Raw genomic sequence first — 20,601 nt, 5'->3', positions numbered from 1 at the left:
AAGTTGTTACGGCTTCTATGAATGGTGGGTGGCGGAGTCAAGCGCAGAGAGCAGGTTAGTTCCGTACGTACGTGGATCTTTATTCCAATGACAGCGAAAAACGGACATGCAAAACACAAGGGCGCATGAAACAACCCGTCCAAACAAACAAGACTAAAACTGTCCGGAAAAATAGAGATCACAAAATCAACCAACACCATCAAACAGAGAACAAGCCCGCGGGCCTAGTGCCCTTAAATAGCCTACAAACAAAACTAAACTCAAAACAGGTGTAACCAATTAGACCAAACTAACAGAAACAAAAGGAAAGGGAATCGATGGCAGCTAGTAGGCCGGTGACGACCGCTGAGCGCCGCCAGAACAGGAAGAGGCACCATCTTCGGTGGGATTCGTGACAGAAGTTCACTACTTTTGACAGTAAAAGAAAAGTTGTGGGCACACTGCAGATTCTACTGGAGAACTTTTCCAAAGGATTGAAAGAAAAGTTGGGGATACACGTGTACAACATTCGACACCAATATTCCAAACTGAGAAAATTAAAAGAGAATCTGCGGAAAGAGGAGATCCTCGTGCATATTGACTTTTCAGAAAACTACCTGTGTAAATACACCAGTGAAATCCAGGCAGTTCACTTTGGTGATTCTCACAAGCAGGTGACCCTCCACACCTGTGTTGGATATACCACAAATGATACAGTTTCATTTTGCTCTCTTCTATGCGGATGATCCCTCTGCAATCTGGGCCCATCTCTCAAAAACACTGGTCTACTTCCTTGAGCTCTGCCAATCGGCTACTTTTGGAATCTTACTTTGTCTTATATTAATTAAATGTTTTGCAATTGTTGTTGTTCATAATGTTTGCAATAAAGTATTTTCATAAGTTATTTACATAGATGTCATTTCCACCACACCTTATCATTTCCACCACAACCATATTTTTGAGGTAAATTAATATATTATGTATATTTTACATTGATTGATTTGCTTTAGATAGGGAAATCATATGGTTGTTATCTTAATCTCACAAAGGTTAAATAAGCGTTTTCAGCTGTCACAAAGTCAAGTTTATACATTCAGGCGTCATGTTGAATTATTAATATTAGGAAAACCTTCAAAATCACTTAAAATAATATTCAATACAAGTTAATGTACAAATGTATAAGAAATGTGTTATAAATTAATTGTATATTTCATTTAGAACTAAAATGTATGTTTAATGACGTGATGGAAATTACATTTGTCTATTGCTGTCTGAGAAAAATATTTAAATTCCTGATTAGTACGATCACAGCCATTATCAGATATTGTTTCTAGACAAATCAAAGACAATTATAACACTGCTAAAATTGTGTTTCAATACGTTTTAATTTCTGAAAGCTTGCAGGGCCAAAGTGCCTGAATTTGCAGAATCACCTAGATACAGATTTCGCGTCAACCAGTCACTCAATCAATAACTTTTTTATATAAGAACATAATTTCTGCCCATGCTGCTGTTGACTGTTGCCAGTTAGCCAGCATAATCTAGCTATCTGGGAACTAAGAGCTCGTCAGGACGACTGTCACTCGAGTCTCAGCTCCGCGACATTTGTCTTCAATTTGGGCACCAGGGGTGTCCTTGCTCATGGCTAGAAGGGGTGCAGCTTTTGTAAAATAGAAGTCAGATTTGTCTTTTCGTAGCATAATAAGACAATTTACGCAGCAAGTTGGGAGAATTAACGTAGAAGGTTAGGAAAATTAGGTTAAGGTTACGGAAAGGGTTAGGTAAAATGCCAAATATTTCAACTTTGAAGTTTATTTGACAAAAGCTGGATCCCTTCTAGCCATGACCCGTGTGCCTTGGGTCATGCGTGTCCATCTTCTTTAGCATTCCGACTGGAAACACAGATGCTTGCACGCACAGCAAAACCTTTCAGCAAAACCCATTCAACCAACAAGGTATTTGCAACAAGTACATGAATAGAAGTCATGTTTATGTGTCATTTATAAAAAAATATCTTTATCTCCCTTGACTAGCTAAAGGTTATATGTTTCAAGAGCACTCCATGCCATTCAGTTATTGATGCGCTTCAGTTTGATATCAGGCTCCGTGTAGCTAGTAAGCTATCAAATCTAAAGGTAATGTTAGATAACGTAGCTAGCTTCTCTTGAAGGCTTTCATTGGATTCAGCTAGCTAATTAGCAAACGATAGCTAGTTTGTTTGTTTATGTTTAATACATACAGCTAGCTAGCTAGCCTCCCATTTAGCTATTGTCATTATGACTTGCTAATTTGTGTGCACTGTAAACTTAGCTAGCTAACTAGCTATCCATCCTCTTTGCTTATTTGTATAACTAGTTAGCTGTTCGCTTGCCATCGTTTGTTGTTCAACTGTAGCCGAAAGGACATGCTAGCTAACTTCTTAAAAAAGCTACGTTACTCACCGTTTACTGTAGCAAGCTAGCTACTTTTGAGCTAACGTTCGCCACAGTACAATGGTGTCAGTACTGGCTGACTTGATTGCTAATTCATTACAGACTTTGGACAACATTTGAAATGCATAACTAACCACATACCTTAAGCTAATGACGTCTATCCAATACAGTTACTTGTACAGTTACTTGTTAGTACAATTATATTTGACTGTGGTTTATGTCCACAGATAATCGAGTGTTGATTCAGATGGTCTGTGCTGTGTAATCATGCTGTGCATGGTGACACTTAACATTGGTCCAAGGTGTTAGTGTGTCAAGGTGTTAGTGTGGCTTGCTGAAGCACACTAACACCCTGGACCATAGCTGGTGACACTGTGCACATTGGTGATTATTTAAACATGTTGTTCCTGTTGTCCTGTAGGTATGTCTTTCCATCAGGGTCGAGGAGGTGGAGGCTGCCCCAGAGGAAGAGCCCCCCCAGGTCAACATGGGGGTCAACACGGCTCCCACCAAAACTACCGGCCCACCAACCTAGGACCCCCACCTCCCCAGCCGCCAATGCCCCCCTACCACTACGACCCCCAGGCCCAGCACAGCTCCTCTCACAGCTATGGTGGCCAAGGAAACAGTGGTGGGGGTGGTTACATCACTGCACACTCAGACTACATGTCATACCCCCCTCCAGTGCCCACTCAGGGGGGTATGACGGCCAGTCCCCTCAGCCAGTGCCCCGTACGCCCCCCCTTCCCCAACCCCAACCCCCAGAGCCACCCCAACTTCCCCCCTCCTCCTCTCGCCGGCAACACCTCTGGAAGCTCCATATCTGGGTCTCCCGTGTCAGCTCAGAGTGCTTACCACTACATGATGCCCTCCGTACCCCCTCCACCTTTCCCTCACCCCCCCGGCATGCCTCCTACCATGCCTCCACAGTCCATGAGCTACCATCAACCCCCCTACTCCATGAACTACTCCCATCCTCCATTCCCTCCTCTGCCCAACTTTAGCCCAGGGAACTACGGCTCCCACCAGGGTCCCAGCTCCTTCAAGCCAGACCATGGGGGCTTCAGGCACAGTCCTCATGGAGGAGGAGGGCAGCAGTATAAGGCTGAGAAGCAACAGCAAATGGACGACAGGAGTCAGAGGTCGCCGGAGAGAGGCAGAGGGGGTCGCCATGACGACCTCCGGCAGCAGAAGGGTGGCTATGCTTACGGCAGTCGTGGTGGTGGCGACAGACACAAGATGGACTTCCCCATGAACCAGAGAGGGAAGGATCGAGGCAGGAGTCCGGACAGACGCAGGCCGGAGGGAGGGAGACATCGGTCAGAGTACGAACAGCGTGGGAGGACTCCTCCTACCCGTCACCGGAGTCGAGAACGCAGCAGGTATGTGTTGGTCCCATACCCAACGTATAATGTCCTCATTTACATTTTGGTAATTTAGCACAGTGTTTCTCAAACACGGTCCTGGGGCCCCCCTGGGTGCACGTTTTGGTTTTTGATTTCAGCTGTGTAGTTCTAGGACAAAAAACAAAATGTGCATGGGTGGCTAGTTGGGAAACCCTGATTTAGCAGACACTCGTGTTCAGTGGACTCATGTTATGCGTTACTGTGTTTGCTTTAATGCAATGCTTTCAATACCAGATCTGGATCTGTATGTTGTACGTTCTAAGGGAAGTGTGTGTCTGTCTATGTGTGCGGGTATGTGTATTCTCAGGGAGAGGCATCGCCACAGAGACAGTCGGAGGTCTCAGTCACCTGACCGACACAGGAAGCGACCTAGAAGGTAATGGATGCTCACGTTTACTTAATTAAAAAAAATATATTAATAATTATTTAATTTTACCTTTAATCTGTGTCTGCTTGCATGTATATACACCTAGGGCTATATTCAATATGTATTGCTGAAGCGTTACGGATTGCACAATATACATTTTATGATAATTCTGGATTGAGCATACATATATATATATGCATCAACAAATACAACTTTGAAGATTGAATGCAGTCTCCGCAAACGTGGTAACATTGCCTTTAAATTTCAATCATGCTGTAACGCTGTACTTTCATGATACGGATCGAATAGATCCCCTAGTTATAGTACTGAACCCGGAAAGTACTTAGCTTGTCTTTGATTTCAATTATGTGCACACAATGTAACTATTTACACAGTAGGAGCAGAGATGGATGTCTCTACTCTCTCTCCTTTGCTTTGTTTCCCAATGTGACCATTACCCACTCCATTTATGTGTGTCTCTCCCTGCAGTCGGTCAGGCAGCAGAGAGAGGAAGCGTGGTCGTTGGGAGGAGGAGAGGGACCGGAGGTCCGACGGACCGGGGATGAGCAGAGACAGAGAGCGCAGCTATACCTCCGCCAGGAGCCGAGACACAGAGCCTGAAGTCTCCATAGATAGAGACCGGGAGAGAGAGATGGAGAGAGGCGAGAGGGAGAGGGAGAGAGGCGAGAGGGAGAGAGGCGAGAGGGAGAGAGGCGAGAGGGAGAAAGGGGAGGGAGATGAGAGAGAGGAGGATGAGTTGCTGAAGCCTGCGTGGATCCGCTGTACCCATGCTGAGAACTACTACTCCAGCGATCCCATGGATCAAGTGGTAGGAGGCTTATGCTGGCTTTTCTTTGCTGACTTTGTTAGTTTGACACAAACAGGTTAATTCTGTATGAAAATGTAACCAAATTTCATATTTTCCTGTTACAGTATGCACCAAAAATGTATTTGGAAAATGTCTGAGGATACAACACCATATGAACACTTATATCTCTGATAATCATTGAGGCATTTACAAATGCTCTGATCTGTCAGTGATTTGTACCACCACAACTTTCTACTGTCTTTCAACCAATTGCTAAAATTTCTCAATACTGCCTTTTGAAACTCTGTGTGACCCTGTTTTGTTGCTGTAGGGTGATTCTACGGTGGTGGGGACCAGTAAGCTGAGGGACCTGTACGAACGCTTCGAGGAAGAGCTGGTCAAGAGACAGGAGCGTGCTCAGTCGGCCCGGCCCAAATGGGACCCCCCCAAGACCAAGCTAGATGAGGAGCCCGGTACTGTATTGATATCAGATAGTATCCCCAAAGGTATTTCAACTCTAACACTGGTTATGTAACGGTGGAATGTGAAAATGACAGTTGTGTTGAATGAAGTAAAGAAATACTGTCAAACCTGCTTTATAAACTGTGTAGAACTTGCCATGTCTGAGATTGATTTAATGTGATTAGGAATGACTTCAGCCCTGTCCGACAACTAGGAGAGTTAAAAAGAGAGCGTGATTAGCTACAACATTTAGTGCACTAAGATTGACACAGTGTTCAGGCTTGTCAACCTGTTTTCAGTAGCAATTACTGTCTTTGCTGTGAGTTCAGACCTCTCGTATGTGGACTAGCCACCGACAGTGCAAAAAAGGAAGTGAAACCCTGTGCACAGGAGTGTGTCTACATATGTCCAGGTGTTGGTTTTTGCAGGAACAACTAGTATTAAAAAACAAGTGTAAAAACCATACACCAGAGTAGACAGGTGACCAAAAGTCGGTGTTGTGGTGGTTGTGTTGAGACCTCTCTCTGTGCACTAGCCACTGACAGTGTCCTGGTTGTTGTGTGTCTGTTCCAGAGGAGTGCCACAGTCACAGCAGCAGTGAGTCAGACTGCGAGTCTGACGGGGGAGGCAGTACCTGCTCCAGCAGCTCTGACTCTGACGTGTTTGACGTGATCGCTGAGATCAAGAGGAAGAAGGCCCATCCAGACCGTCTGCATGACGAGCTGTGGTACAACGACCCAGGACAGGTCAGAACCTCCTGCACTTGATTAATTGATTTAATGTCTGATTAATCGAGGAGATGTGGTAGATTGACCCTTGTAGTAATAATTAAGAAACTAATCAAATGTTCATTCAAAAAATCTAGTTTCATAGTGCAGGATGCCTTTTCGATCATAATGAATAGGGGTACACAGAGGGACCAGATCGTAGATCACCACTCCTACTCTGAGCATTATGAGTACAGGTTTTTACTTAACATGGTCTATCACAGCCTGCTTCTCCAACTCTGGTCCTGAAGAGCTTGGGTTGTGCAGTGTTTAATTCAAGCCCTGCAGTACCACACCTGATTTAAATGCAAGCCTGGAATGAAAACCTGTACACCCAGTTGAAGAATCTTAGTCTAAAACTAATAGTTAGTGTTGGAAGAGACCATATTCCTCCAAAATACTTGTAATGGCGTTTTATTTGAAACCTTTTTAAACAATGCCCATGACAGGGTAACTATGGTTTTAAATTATGTGGTGTTGGAAACAAACATTGCAGATGTACGAATGCACATCATTTAATCCTGTATCTGTTTTATTGCAAACGTGTTTTATAATAAGTGTATTTTAAGTGATTCATTCTGTTTTGGTGACATCTTTTGCCTGCTGTCAAAATATCACCTCTTGTGTTTGTGTACTACACACATTCCACAACTCCCTTCGGTTTGGAGGAGTGTTCATAGTGGTTATGGCTGTCCTGTGTGTGTGTACAGATGAACGATGGGCCGTTGTGTAAGTGCAGTGCCAAGTCCAGACGCACAGGGATACGCCACAGCATCTACCCTGGAGAGGAGGTAAACACACACACACACACACACAACCTACTCTCTTCTAAAATATCTTGCATTGATTCACACTAAAATACTAAACGATAGATATTGTACTATTAAACATTAGTACAAAGACTCTCTCTCTCGCTCTCCAGTCGGTGAAGGAATGTCGTCCGATGAACAACAACTCTGGGAAGCTCTACCACTACAGAATCACTGTGTCTCCACCTACTAACTTCCTGGTATGAATACATCTGTCTCGCTCTCAATCTTGATCCCTCTCACAGTTCTGAGTTTTTTGTCCTGAACACATGACCTTACCTTGAGTTTGTAGTTTGTCCTGGTAAGGTGACGTAGTCGTGGAAAAAACGTTATGCCCTACAATGGTTCCTCCTTTAAAAGTTGCGAGCTTATGCCGCGGTACTTAGAGGTAATTTGTGGTTTAGTACGGTACCCAGCGTCACCACTTCATTGCTCCAAACCAGCACAAGGGGGAGTTAGAGCACTGATTATGCTTTTAGGTTCTACTGTGTCTCTGACAATAAATGGGTTACATAAACCTAAATAGAAACTGATAATTGTGCACAACTTCAGTATTACTTACTAAAAATTGTTACACTAAGGTTTTTATTATTTTATTTTGTTAGCAAAAATAATCCTCTTACTGTAGTACTGTAGGCCACTCCCGACCAGGCATGTTGTACAGTGCCTGAGTGGTGCAACGGTCTAAGACACTGCATAGCAATGCAAGCTGTGTTGCTACAGATGCTGGTTCAATACCCATGCGGTCTTTGACTGGGAGACCCATGAGATGACTGTAGGTTTTTGGTTTCTCTCCCGCTAAATAATTTTAAATAACAAACTGGCTTTATTTATAAATTAGTAACAATGTCTCACCCCATGTTAAAGAATGGCCTTTTTATTGCTTATTTTATGTTATTTGAAATCAAAATCAATTTTTAAGGGGCATTGCACTAATAATGGCTGGAAACGTTCCTGCTGTTCTGTTCTTAGTGCCAGTTTGCACGTTCAAACTAAAACGATGTGACTAATAATGGCATCTTTATACTTTCATTAATAAAATAATGATAAAAATACTCTTTCAAAATGCCATTGTTTTTTTTGTTATGGATCCATAACGAATTACTATGGGAATAAATATCAGTGAATTACAGAAATATTGGTACAAAGTTGTCTAATGAAGGTAAACAAATTGTTTCTTACTGGAAAATACTCTTTCAAACACACGTTCATGTTGTACAGCGCATTATGGCTATTAGCAGGGCTATGTTTTGGCCTTTATGGGCGGTGCACAATTGGCCCAGCGTTTCTCTCCCTCTAAAAACGGAAATAAATGTTTTGACTTTCACAAATATTATTTTGGCCTTTATTCAGATAACAATCGCTCTCTTTTGTTTTTTTGAAAATGAAATAACCTCCAAAATATTATTATATATATATATAGTCAAGTTGATGGCACAGTCGTTTAGCCAGCGCCTACATAAAGCTGAGTGAATCGCTCATTCATGGCTTTGGATCAAAATAAGTACCAACATTTTTCTGATAGTCTTTAATAAAGAAATGTTTTGCTTATCCTGACCTGGACACGATATACAGTATTATAATAGCCCATTATGGGCAATTAGCAGGACAATGTACCTTTACCAACACCTCTCTGTATTTTGATAATTTGTGGATGGGTGCGTCGGAGTCGAAAATGCGTTGCTACAGATGCAGGTTCGATACCCGTGCTGGCCGCCAGACCCATCAGGTGGCTTTTGGTTTTCATTTAGAAACCTCCAATCCTCCATATGTAATTATTGGCGGAGAGTCACATCATATTTTTCGATCTACTGTAGGCCTACTGTAGACAACATGAGTCTCACTAGTGTTGAGTAATGTGCTGTTAAAAGTGGTGTAGGTCTTATCTATTTTAAGAGCATATTGATCTATTAGTTCAACTATTTTAGCACTGTTTTGCGCTGCTCTTAGACAAGCATGGGGACTGGTCTTGATAAATCAATGAGATGTTTATTTTTACCTAATCTCCATTTGGGTATTGGTTAGACTGGAATTAAATAATTAGGGTGCATAAAGGTTATGCTCTTAATGTAACCTTATTTAACTAGGCAAGTCAGTTAAGAACAAATTCATTTTTACAAGGATAGCCTACTCCTTCCTCCCGTCGGGGAATTGAACCCCGATCTCCCGCGTGCCCGCATGACATTGGGATTCTTTAGCTAAATAGCCCAGTGCTGTACAGCCGCCCGTCACGTTGTATGGCGCCATATTTTCCGTTCCATCCTAACGGAAACCCAGAGGGTTTTTCGTTTTTTTTTTGGAATAGAAACTCCATAATATTAATCAAATGAATTAAGCAAGTACCAATCAAAAGTTTGGACACATCTACTCATTCCAGGATTTTTCTTTATTTTCACTATTTTCTACATTGTAGAATAATAGTGAAGACAACACAACTATGAAATAACACACATGGAATCAGTTAAGAACAATTTCTTATTTACAAGGACAGCCTACTCCTTCCTCGCGTTGGGGAATTAAACCCCGGTCTCCCGCGTGCCCGCATTCTCTAGTACAGCCATTATTGAAGGTACTTGACGTCACCGAGAAAATCTGGACATGGCCTGCTCTCCCTTATGTAAGGAATTAGGCACTTTCTCATGTTTACTACAGTATATCTTGTAGGCTATGTTTACTTGTCAGACTGAACAGTAGCCTCATAAACAAATGCAGGTGGCTTATATCCTCTAAATACTTTATTATCCAAATGTAAAAGCATATACTGTACAGTACTGTATTTCTTCATCAGCATCTTTGTGCTTTCTATAAAAATACTCTTTCAAAATGCAGATGTTGATTTTGTTTATGGATCCATAACGAATGACTATGGGAATAAATATCACTGAATTACAGAAATATTGAAACGAAGTTGTCTAATGAAGTCATACAAGTTGTTGCTTACTGGAAAATACTTTTTCAACACACATGGTTATGTTGTACAGCATCATTATGGCTATTAGCAGGGCTATGTTTTGTCCTTTATAAAAATTGTTTTGGCCTTTTTTCAGATTACAATCGCTCACTGTCATTTTCTTTTTAAAGGAAATAATCTTCAAAATATAATTTTATTTATTTATATATATATATATATATATATATATATGAACATTTTAGTTTCTCCATGTCTCAGAGCAGCGCGAAACGGTGCGGAAATAGACGTCCACAGCGGGAAGGAATATATATAGCGTTTCGCGCTGCTCTGAGACATGGAGAAACTAAAATGTTCATGTATATTAAGATATATGTGTTGACTGAGTATGAGCAGGTGATGTCTGCTAAATAATCAAGTTAGGTTTCTCCAGAAATAAACCATTTTAAATAACTGGCTTTATTTGCAAATTTAGTGAGAATGTCTCACCCCATGTTCAAGAAATGCCATTTTCTCGCTCACTCTAGGTTAAATCTCCAAAATAACATTACTTTTTAAACTTTAACGATTATTATTAATTAATTTATGTTATAAATGCCCCTTATATTCTCACAGATCCTAACGGAAAATGCCCCTTAGATACTCATTTAGAATCCTCCAATCCTCTAAATGTAATTCTTCGGCAGAGAGCCACGTCATTGAAAAAAATATATGTAGATACACTGTAGGCCTACCATAGGTGAAATGAGTATTGGTTACACTACAATTAGGGTTTGGAAATGTTATCTCCCTCAGATATTAATTTAGAATCCTCCAATCCTCTTATACTGTAGCCTACTCCCAACCGTCACGTTGTTCAGCGGAATATTTTCCATTCCATCCTAACGTAAACCGAGGGTTTTGTTTTTCAAATTTCTCGGCATCGAAACACCATAATATTAATCAAATTAAGCTACATTTCTTAAGATCAATCCCATGTACTATGTTACTACAAAAAATGTTTTAAATTCTCTAGTAATGCCAATATGGGAGAATATCAAATGCTTCTCCAAGTTGCCCTCTGGTGGTCAAACTAGCGCTAACTGGCATTAATGTAAAAAATATCTGACAAATAAATAAAGTGCCACAGAATGCTGCAGCAGCCCACAAGGGGTGCTGGAGTATGACCAAACTTTTAAAGGAGGAACCACTGTAGCTGGACCCAAAAACCATGACCATAGATTTCTCTTAAAGTTACATCAGACTTCATCCTGACATTTTTTGGTGTGTGTTGTTCCCAGACAGACAGGCCTACGGTTATCGAGTACGATGACCATGAGTACCTGTTCGAAGGCTTCTCCCTCTTCTCCCACATGCCTCTCACTAACGTAAGCACCATGCAATGATCCATCCTGCCATCATACCCTCTGCTCTCTTTGATCTTTCTCTCTTGATTACTATTTTAAATGTTTTTATTTAACCTTTATTTAACAAGGCCTGTTTTAAAGTATATGCATAGCTCAACACACAGCTCTTCTGTTGCCTTTCCTTTCTCCCTCGTGTCCTCCGATGGGACAACCTGTGCCGCGTCAGCTGCCTGTGTGTCCTGCGTAATATGAATATTCTGTCCGTCCCTACAGGCAGGTTTATAAAGCAAAGCATCCATTAATAATTCAGAGCCAGCGGCCAGCTTAAAAAAAACCCAGCAACTTAAAATCTGCATTTCGCGTCGGTCCTCTCCTTTGTTCCAGAGTCAACCTCAGACAAAATTAGTCTGTTTCCTAAATGGCACCCTATGGACCCTGGTCAGGGTACCATTTGGGAAGCACTCTACTTTCCTTTTCGGCCACACTGCTGATGGCGACCTTGGGTTTTAAGTCCACTACCTCCCTCTCTACTTTTAAAGGCCCATCAGTAACTGTCAAATATAACAGCGGTTGGGACTTTAAAGGCCTCATACGTATCGACAGAGGATCCCTCTTTAGCAGAGGTTTTCAAAATTGAGGCGCGCCACCCCAGGGGGGCTTCAGAGTTTCAGGGGAAGGCATGAAAGGCAAGCCAAGTTGAACTGTATTAGGTTCTTTCATATACATTTTTGTCCCAAAAGGATGGCAAATCGATGGCAGACAAGGCCTAGCTGAATAAGGCAGTGATTGAGAGAGTTGTGTGTTTGAATATTTGTGTGTGTTTAAATAATGACGCGAAATGCGCATATTCGGTCAATAGTTCCAATTTGAAAAGAATTTGGCGAGAATTAAACCCAGATTACCACGGGATAATTTAAACAACCCCTTGAAAAACCTTTCATTACAGAGGGTCTGGGGATTAGAGACTCCAGAACGCAGCGATATTAGCCCCTGCTAGTTAGCTAGAGGGGTGGGCACCACTGCATGATATACGGTGGGCCAGGTTAATCCTCCAAAATGGACTCCCGTTCAGACAACAAAGAGCATGTAACTGGGAGATTAAACATGGAAGAGCAGGCTTATCTCCTTAAAGAGATTGGAGTCACTTAACGTTCAAAAGCCGTGGGTAAAGAGTTACCGCGTGTGGGTTGTTTGTGTTCGGTATGTGTGTGTTGGGTGTGTGTTCTGTGTGTGTTTGGTGTCCAGTGTGTGCACATTACTGTGTGTGTTTGTGTTACTCTGTCAGTGTGTGTGTGATTTTGGGCCGCTGCTTATGGAGATGAGGTTTTAATGAGTTTTCTTGAAAAGCTGTAACCTCTGTCTAACATCATGGTAATGAGTGTTCCTCTACTCTCCCCCCCCCCCCCCCCCCCCCTTCTCTTTCATCATCCCAGATTCCATTGTGCAGAGTGATTCGTTTCAACATAGATTACACCATTCACTTTATTGAAGAGATGACACCAGAGGTCAGTAAAGCCCCTCTTTCTCTCTCCCCTCTCAGTTCAAAGGGCTTTATTGGTATGGGAAACATATATGTTTGCCAAAGCAAGTGAAATAGATAATAAACAAAAGTGAACTAAATAATAAATAAATTCACATTAAACATTACACTCTTAAAAGTTCCAAAGGAATAGAGACATTTCAAATGTCATATGGCTATGTACAATATTGTAACGATGTGCAAATAGTTAGAGGTGGAAAAAGGACTCCATTGCCCTACTTGAGTAAAAGTAAAGATACCTTAATAGAAAATGACTAAAGTAAAAGTGAAGGTATCCCAGTAAAATAGTACTTGAGTAAAAGTATCTGGTTTTAATGTACTTAAGTACAGTGGTGGGAAAAAGTAATCAGCTCTCATACTTGAGTAAAAGTAAATGCTGAAATTCCTTATATTAAGCAAACATGAAGGCACGATTTCATTTATTATTGTTATTTTTTATTTATTTTTGACAGCCCAACACTCAGACATAATTTACAAACTAAGCATTTGTGTTTAGTGAGTTTTCAGATTGTAACTAGTACTTTTGAGTGTCAGGGAAAATGTATGGATTAAAAAGTCCATTATTTTCTTTAGGAATGTAGTAAAGTAAAAGTTGACACTCCAACACTCAGACATAATTTACAAACTAAGCATTTGTGTTTAGTGTGTCTGCCAGATCAGAGGCAGTAGGGATGACTAGGGATGCTCTCTCAAACATTTTCCTGTACTGCTAAGCTTTCAGATTGTAACTAGTACTTTTGAGTGTCAGGGAAAATGTATGGATTAAAAAGTCCATTATTTTCTTTAGGAATGTAGTAAAGTAAAAGTTGTCAAAAATACAAATAGTAAAGTACAGATTCCTGCCCCCCAAAAAACTTTAGTACTTCTATTGTATTTTTACTTAGGTACTTTACACCACTGGTTTAAAGTACAACAGTTTTTCACTGTCTACCGTTTTCTTGTGGCAATAGATCACAAAATAGTATCAACATTTGATTTGTTTTCAAATTGTTTGGGGTCTCTCGCAATTGCTTTATCCACTGTAATTGGAGTTAAAAGGCTGTTGTTCTTCTGGTTAGCCCCCCCCCCCCCCCCGCAGTCTTCTCACCCAAGGCCGTAAAGAAGTAGAGGTTGTTTTTAACCTACACCAGCTGAATGGCCTGATAAGGAGAACTAGATTTGGCTATCAGGTTATATATATATATATATATATATATATATATATATATATATATATATATATATATATATATATATATATATATATATATATATATATATATATATGAGAGAGATAAATAACCCTTTGTTTCCCTATTTCCATGTTCAGAACTACTGTGTGAAAGGACTGGAGCTGTTCTCTTCCTACCTATTCCAGGATATACTGGAGCTCTATGACTGGAACCTCACAGGTGAACAACACACCATACTACCCACTAGCTCCTACCCATTACCTCCTATCCCCCAGCCCCTATACCTAGGCACTAGGGGAAAGGCACCTGTACTCCCTGTTCACCCATGACCGCTTGGCCGCGCACTTCTCCAACTCAATCATTGTTTGCCACGGCCTCATTGTTTGTCCGCTACCGCCTGTTTCCGCATTCTAGTACAGGTGCATCAAATCTGGGACCAAGAGTCCATCAGACTGTTAAATAGTGTGTGTATATGTATGTGTGTGTATGTGTGTATATATATATATATATATATATATATATATATATATATATATATATATACATACACGTTGAGACTGGTGTTTTGCGGGTACTATTTAATGAAGCTGCCAGTTGAGGATTTGTGAGGCATCTGTTTCTCAAACTAGACACTCTAATGTACTTGTCCCCTTGCTCAGTTGTGCACCGGGGCCTCCCACTCTTTCTATTCTGGTTTGAGCCAGTTAGCATTGTTCTGTGAAGGGAGTAGTACACAGCGTTGTACCAGATCTTTAGTTTCTTGACATTTTCTCACAAGGAATAGCCTTCATTTCTCAGAACAAGAATAGACTGACGAGTTCTTAGTCTGAGATAGTTCTTTGTTTCTGGCCATTTTGAGCCTGTAATCGAACCCACAAATGCTGATTGCTCCAGATACTCAACTAGTCTAAAGAAGGCCAGTTTTATTGCTTTTTTAATCAGAACAACATTGTTCAGCTTTGCTAACATAATTGCATTAGGGTTTTCTAATGATCAGTTAGCCTTTTTAAAATGATTAACTTGGATTAGCTAACACAATGTGCCATTGGAACACAGGAGTGATGGTTGCTGATAATGGGACTCAATCAATCAGACTCTGTACACCTATGTAGATATTCCATAAAAAATCTGCAGTTTCCTGCTACAATAGTCATTTACAACATTAACAATGTCTACACTGTATTTCTGATCAAATTAATGCTATTTTGGTTAAGGGCGCTGTACTGCAGCGCCAGTTATCAGAGTCCCTGGGTTCGCGCCCAGGCTCTGTCGTAACCGGCCGCGACCGGGAGGTCCGTGGGGCGACGCACAATTGGCCTAGCGTCGCCCGGGTTAGGGAGGGCTTGGTCGGTAGGGATGTCCTTGTCTCATCGCGCACCAGCGACTCCTGTAGCGGGCTGGGCGCAGTGTGCGCTAACCAAGGTGGCCAGGTGCACGGTGTTTCCTCCGGCGCATTGGTGCGGCTGGCTTCCGGGTTGGATGCGTGCTGTGTTAAGAAGCAGTGCGGCTTGGTTGGGTTGTGTATCGGAGGACGCATGACTTTCAACCTTCGTCTCTCCCGAGCCCGTACGGGAGTTGTAGCGATGAGACAAGATAGTAGCTACTACAACAATTGGATACCATGAAAATTGGGGAGAAAAAGGGGTAAAATTTTAAAAAAAATAATAAAAAATGAATGCTATTTTAATGCACAGAAAATGTGCTTTTCTTTCAAAGACAAGGACATTTCTAAGTGACCCCAAACTTTTGAACGGTAGTGTGTATATATTGTTTCCAGAGGCAGTTTGGAACTTGGTAGTGTGAATGGCAACCGAGGACAGGTGATTTTTACGCATTTCAGCACTCGGCGATCCCGTCCTGTGCGCTTGTGTGGCATACCACTTTGCGGCTCAGCCATGGTTGCTCCTAGACATTTCCACTTTACAAATACAGCACTTACAATTGACCGGGGAAGATCTAGCAGGGCAGAAATTTGACAAACTGACTTTTTGGAAAGGTGGCAATCCTATGTTGGTGCCACGTTAAGTCACTGAGCTCTTCAGTATGGCCATTCTACTGCCGTCGTTTGTCCTATGGAGATTGCATGGCTGTGTGCTCAATTTTATACACCTGTCAGCAATGGGTGTGGCTGAAATAGTCAAAGGGTGGTGTCCATGTACTTTTGTGTATATATACACTACTCGTCAAAAGTTATAGAACACCTACTCATTGAAGAGTTTTTCTTTATTTTTACTATTTTCTACATTGTAGAATAATAGTGAAGACATCAAAACTATGAAATAGCACATGGAATCATGTAGTAACCAAAAAAAGTGTTCAACAAACATTTGAGTTTCTTCGAAAAGCCACCCTTTGCCTTGATGACTCTTGGCATTTTCTCGACCAGCAGCATACCACCCTGCATACCACTGCTGGCTTGCTTCTGAAGCTAAGCAGGGTTGGTCCTGGTCAGTTCCTGGATGGGAGACCAGATGCTGCTGGAAGTGGTGTTGGAGTGCCAGTAGGAGGCACTCTTTCCTCTGGTCTAAAAAAAATATCCTAATACCCTACACTGCCCTGTGTAGGGTGCTGTCTTTCAGATGTCCTGACTCTCATTAAAGGTCATTAAAGATCCCATGGCACTTATCGTAAGAGTAGGGGTGTTAACCCCGGTGTCCTGGCAAAATTCACAATTTGGCCCTCAAACCATCATGGTCACCTAATAATCCCCAGTTTAAAATTGGCTCATTAATCCCCCTCCTCTCCCCTGTAACTATTCCCCAGGTCGTTGCTGCAAATGAGAACGTGTTCTCAGTCAACTTACCTGGTAAAATAATGGAAAAATAAACCAGCTTCATGAGGTAGTCTACTGGAATGCATTTCAATTGCCTTATTTTTGAGTTATTTTGTGAAATGTATTTCCTCAATGCATTTGAGCCAATCAGTTGCGTTTTGACAAGGTAGGGGGTTAAACAGAAGGTAGCACTATTTGGTAAAAGACCAAGTTCATATTATGGCAAGGACAGCTCAAATAAGAAAAGAGAAACTACAGTGCATCAGTACTTTAAGACATGAAGGTCAGTCAATAAGGAACATTTCAGTCGCAAAAACCATCAAGCGATATGATGAAACTGTCCCTATGAGGACCGCCACAGGAAAGGAAGACCCAGAGTTACCTCTGCTGCAGAGGATAAGTTTATTAGAGTTTCCAGCCCCGGCAATGACCCAACACACCTCCAGGCTGTGTGAGGGCTATTTGACCAAGAAGGAGAGTGATGGAGTGCTGCATCAGATGACCTGGCCTCCACAATCCCCCGACCTCAACCCAATTGAGATGGTTTGTGATAAGTCAGACCGCAGAGTGGAGGAAAAGCAGCCAACAAGTGCTCAGCATATGTGGGAACTCCTTTAAGACTGTTGGAAAAGCATTCCAGGTGAAGCTGGTTGAGAGAATGCCAAGAGTGTGCAAAGCTGTCATCGAGGCAAAGGGTGGCTACTTTGAAGAATCTAAAATATATTTGGAGTTGTTTAACACTTTTTTTGGTTACTACATGATTCCATATGTGTTCTTTCATAGTTTTAATGTCTTTACTAAAATTCTACAATGTTGAAAATAGTAAAAATAAAGAAAAAGCCTTCTAAAACTTTTGACCGGTAGTGTATATTCCGGACTCTGACACTGCTTGTTTTGTATATATTTCTTTATTTAAATTTTTTTGTGTTTCAATTTGTGTGTATTGTTAGGTGTACTGTACTGTTGGAGCTTGAAACATAATCATTTCGATGCACCTGCGATAACATCTGCAAAATGTGTATACGACCAAATAAAATTAGATTTCTAGACTAAAGGTGTAAACGGTTCATCTTATTTTCAGTATCTTTATTGTTTCCCCACGCAGGTCCAGAGTGGGACAACCAATCTCCTGGATGTCAGAAGTTCCACTTCATGCCTCGCTTTGTCCGCTTCTTACCTGGTGAGACTGTCCCTTCTTCAGAAATCTCTCTCTCTCTCTCTGCTGGAGAATGTTGGTACTGCATGCTGTTGTTTGTACTTTGTGTGCATGAGTGTGTGTGTGTGTACACATGAGTTGTCCTCTTAATGCGTTGAGATTCAGATCTATGGATTTTCCGTGTATCTGTCCATGCAAACATTTTGTAAATGGAGATCAATCAGTTTTGCATGAGTGTCTAGACCTGATTGCGTATTTGACCGTGTGTGTGTCTTGTATGTTCTCTGTGTTTCTGTCTGTCGGTCTTGTTTCTTTGTGTGTATGTGTTTATCTGTGTATCTCATGATCTCTGTGTTTGTCCCTCCCTGTTAGACGGTGGTAAGGAGGTGCTCTCCATGCACCAGGTTCTCCTCTACCTCCTGCGGAGCTCCAAGCCTCTGGTCCCTGAGGAGGAGATAGCTGACATGCTGCAGTGGGAGGAACTGAAGTGGCAGAAGTACGCAGAGGAGTGCAAGGGCATGATCGTCACCAACCCTGGCATGGTGAGAGAGGATAAGAGCACTTTCATGGACTGTATTCAAAATGGCACCCTATTCCATAAAGTGCAACAGGATCCATAGGGTGTGTGCCTGTGATTGATAGAGTGCTAGATTGGCAGGGTTTGCCCTTTTGAGTGCACATTTCCATGAATTTACATGCTCTTTTTGTAACATAACACAACAATGTACTTACCAAAGTCTGATAGGATCTGAGTCTGTGTGTCAAGCGTCTCCGAGTAGGAGTGCTGGTGTAGGATCAGTTTAGCTTTTTAGACTATAATAAATACGATTTGTATGGACAGATCCTAGATCATTACTCTGAGACACTTTATCCATATGTTCCCTGGTCTCAAAGTCTTTGTGTTGTTGTTTCAGAAGCCTAGCTCTGTGCGTATTGACCAGCTGGACAGAGAGCAGTTCAATCCAGAGGTCATCACCTTCCCCATCATCGTCCACTTCGGGATCCGGCCCGCCCAGCTCAGCTACGCTGGAGACCCCCAGTAAGATCCTCCCTGTAACCCACAAACCCCAACCCCACCCCCTCACCATCCAGGATCTCTTCCCACCACCTATTGCCCAGCTCCGCTACGCCAGAGGCCCCCTCCCCGTAACTCGCCAACCACCCAGGACCTATACTACACTCCCCCCTGCCTCTGATCCTCCCCGCCCACAAACACTACTGTATACTCCCCCTCCCTCAAGACACACTCCTTTCCCTCCCTTCTCCCCCGTTCCCCACACTGCTTATTCAAAGCATCTCTCACAGGACGGTTGATGGTGGCACTCTTCTGTGTTGAGAGGGGGAATGTCGGAGAGCGAGTGGGAGAGAAAGATTGGCGTGACATTTTCAAATGCGTTGTCACGGGGTCCTAAGGTTCCACCGGGCGCTGTCGCCGTGGGAACGGCACGGTTTGTCTCGTGAATAGTAATGACACACACACACACACACACACACACACACACACACACACACACACACACACACACACACACACACACACACACACACACACAGAGGAGTAGAGGGAATACTGTACTGTGCCTGTGCATAATTACCAAAAGCTTACTGTATATTAAATTATCCTCTGCTATCGTCTCCGAAGTGTAGAGAAAGCAACAATAACAACCAAAACAAAGCGCCAATCACAAGTGAAACTCTTCGACTAGTTTCTCTTTTTTGTCTGTGTCTCTTATCTGTGTCCTGTGACAGTGTTCCTGTCAGATACTTTAAGAAGATTAGGGGCCCATCCCGAATGGCACCCTATTCACTTTATAGTGCACTACTTTTGACTTGAGCCCGGGTCAAAAGTAGTGCACTATGAAGGGAATAGATGCCGATGATGAGGGATAGAAGGCTTTATAGGTAAACAGGAGAGATCTTCTCATTATGAATCCCTGCCAGTATTGTGTATCTGCTCAGGTCTGTGTCATTTGAGTGATGTTAGTCACCTTTTCATAATGTTAGGGATGTCCGACCTTCAGTCTGTCTCTGTGCTCTCTTGCTGTGGTCACACACGTGCGCACACTCCCCTCAAACCTCGAAGCCGCAGACGACAAATTTATGGGCGGATGGGGACATCATTAACGACAGTTGGCTTTAATTGCATTGATGGCAATGCCACAGAGAGGAGAGTGAGTGGGGGAGAGAGGAAAAGAGAGGACACGGCTGCATATCTTAAGCTGTCCCTTCCTGTTTCCTTGCCTTAGAAAATAATGTTTTGGGTCGTTCTAACCACAGTATCTCTATGGAGGGACTGATAGAGGGAGTGAAAGAAAAAGAGAGCGAAAGAGGAGTTAGAAGCAGAAGGTGGGGAACGAGTGTAAACGAGAGAGCGACGGCAGGCATGCAGCATATGTTAATGAAAGAGTTTGTGGCAGACACACACCAGCCTGTGGCACCCTGAGAGCACAGAATGGATCTTCTGAAAGGTCATGTGAGCGGGTTGGGGAGGGAGGCCTCCCAGGCTGCAGCTTCACCCTGCCCTCCTCTTCTCTGCCGCGGCCCCCGGCTGCCGACCGTACAAACACACGCCGTTAGGCCGGTGGTGAGCCGGTAATCACGGCGGTAAAGCCGACTCTGACTCAGTCTCCCTCTGCACCGTTCACTAATGAAGTCGCCGTATTAAAACTCCCTAAT

General features: G+C 42.4%; 1 protein-coding gene across 2 annotated transcripts in view; it reads left to right on the top strand.

Moving 5' to 3' along the window:
- Positions 1 to 1,514: 1,514 nt before the first annotated feature.
- drosha (drosha ribonuclease III) overlaps positions 1,515 to 20,601 on the top strand; it is a 157,244-nt gene continuing 138,157 nt past the window's right edge. The window contains exons 1-14 of one of the 2 annotated variants that reach the window (XM_036935298.1): positions 1,515 to 1,934; positions 2,833 to 3,793; positions 4,125 to 4,193; positions 4,674 to 5,013; positions 5,324 to 5,465; positions 6,028 to 6,200; positions 6,932 to 7,012; positions 7,144 to 7,230; positions 11,219 to 11,305; positions 12,718 to 12,789; positions 14,134 to 14,215; positions 17,875 to 17,949; positions 18,298 to 18,467; positions 18,840 to 18,964. In XM_036935298.1, the coding sequence (XP_036791193.1) occupies positions 2,835 to 3,793; positions 4,125 to 4,193; positions 4,674 to 5,013; positions 5,324 to 5,465; positions 6,028 to 6,200; positions 6,932 to 7,012; positions 7,144 to 7,230; positions 11,219 to 11,305; positions 12,718 to 12,789; positions 14,134 to 14,215; positions 17,875 to 17,949; positions 18,298 to 18,467; positions 18,840 to 18,964 (2,462 nt within the window). In that variant the 5' untranslated portion in view covers positions 1,515 to 1,934; positions 2,833 to 2,834. Of the gene's footprint in view, positions 1,935 to 2,832; positions 3,794 to 4,124; positions 4,194 to 4,673; positions 5,014 to 5,323; positions 5,499 to 6,027; positions 6,201 to 6,931; positions 7,013 to 7,143; positions 7,231 to 11,218; positions 11,306 to 12,717; positions 12,790 to 14,133; positions 14,216 to 17,874; positions 17,950 to 18,297; positions 18,468 to 18,839; positions 18,965 to 20,601 lie in introns of both variants that reach the window. The other variant, XM_036935297.1, reaches the window with a different exon arrangement.

The sequence above is a fragment of the Oncorhynchus mykiss genome, chromosome 11 (assembly GCF_013265735.2).
Source record: "Oncorhynchus mykiss isolate Arlee chromosome 11, USDA_OmykA_1.1, whole genome shotgun sequence".
NCBI lineage: Eukaryota > Metazoa > Chordata > Actinopteri > Salmoniformes > Salmonidae > Oncorhynchus > Oncorhynchus mykiss.
This window is presented reverse-complemented; position numbering and strand designations above follow the sequence as displayed.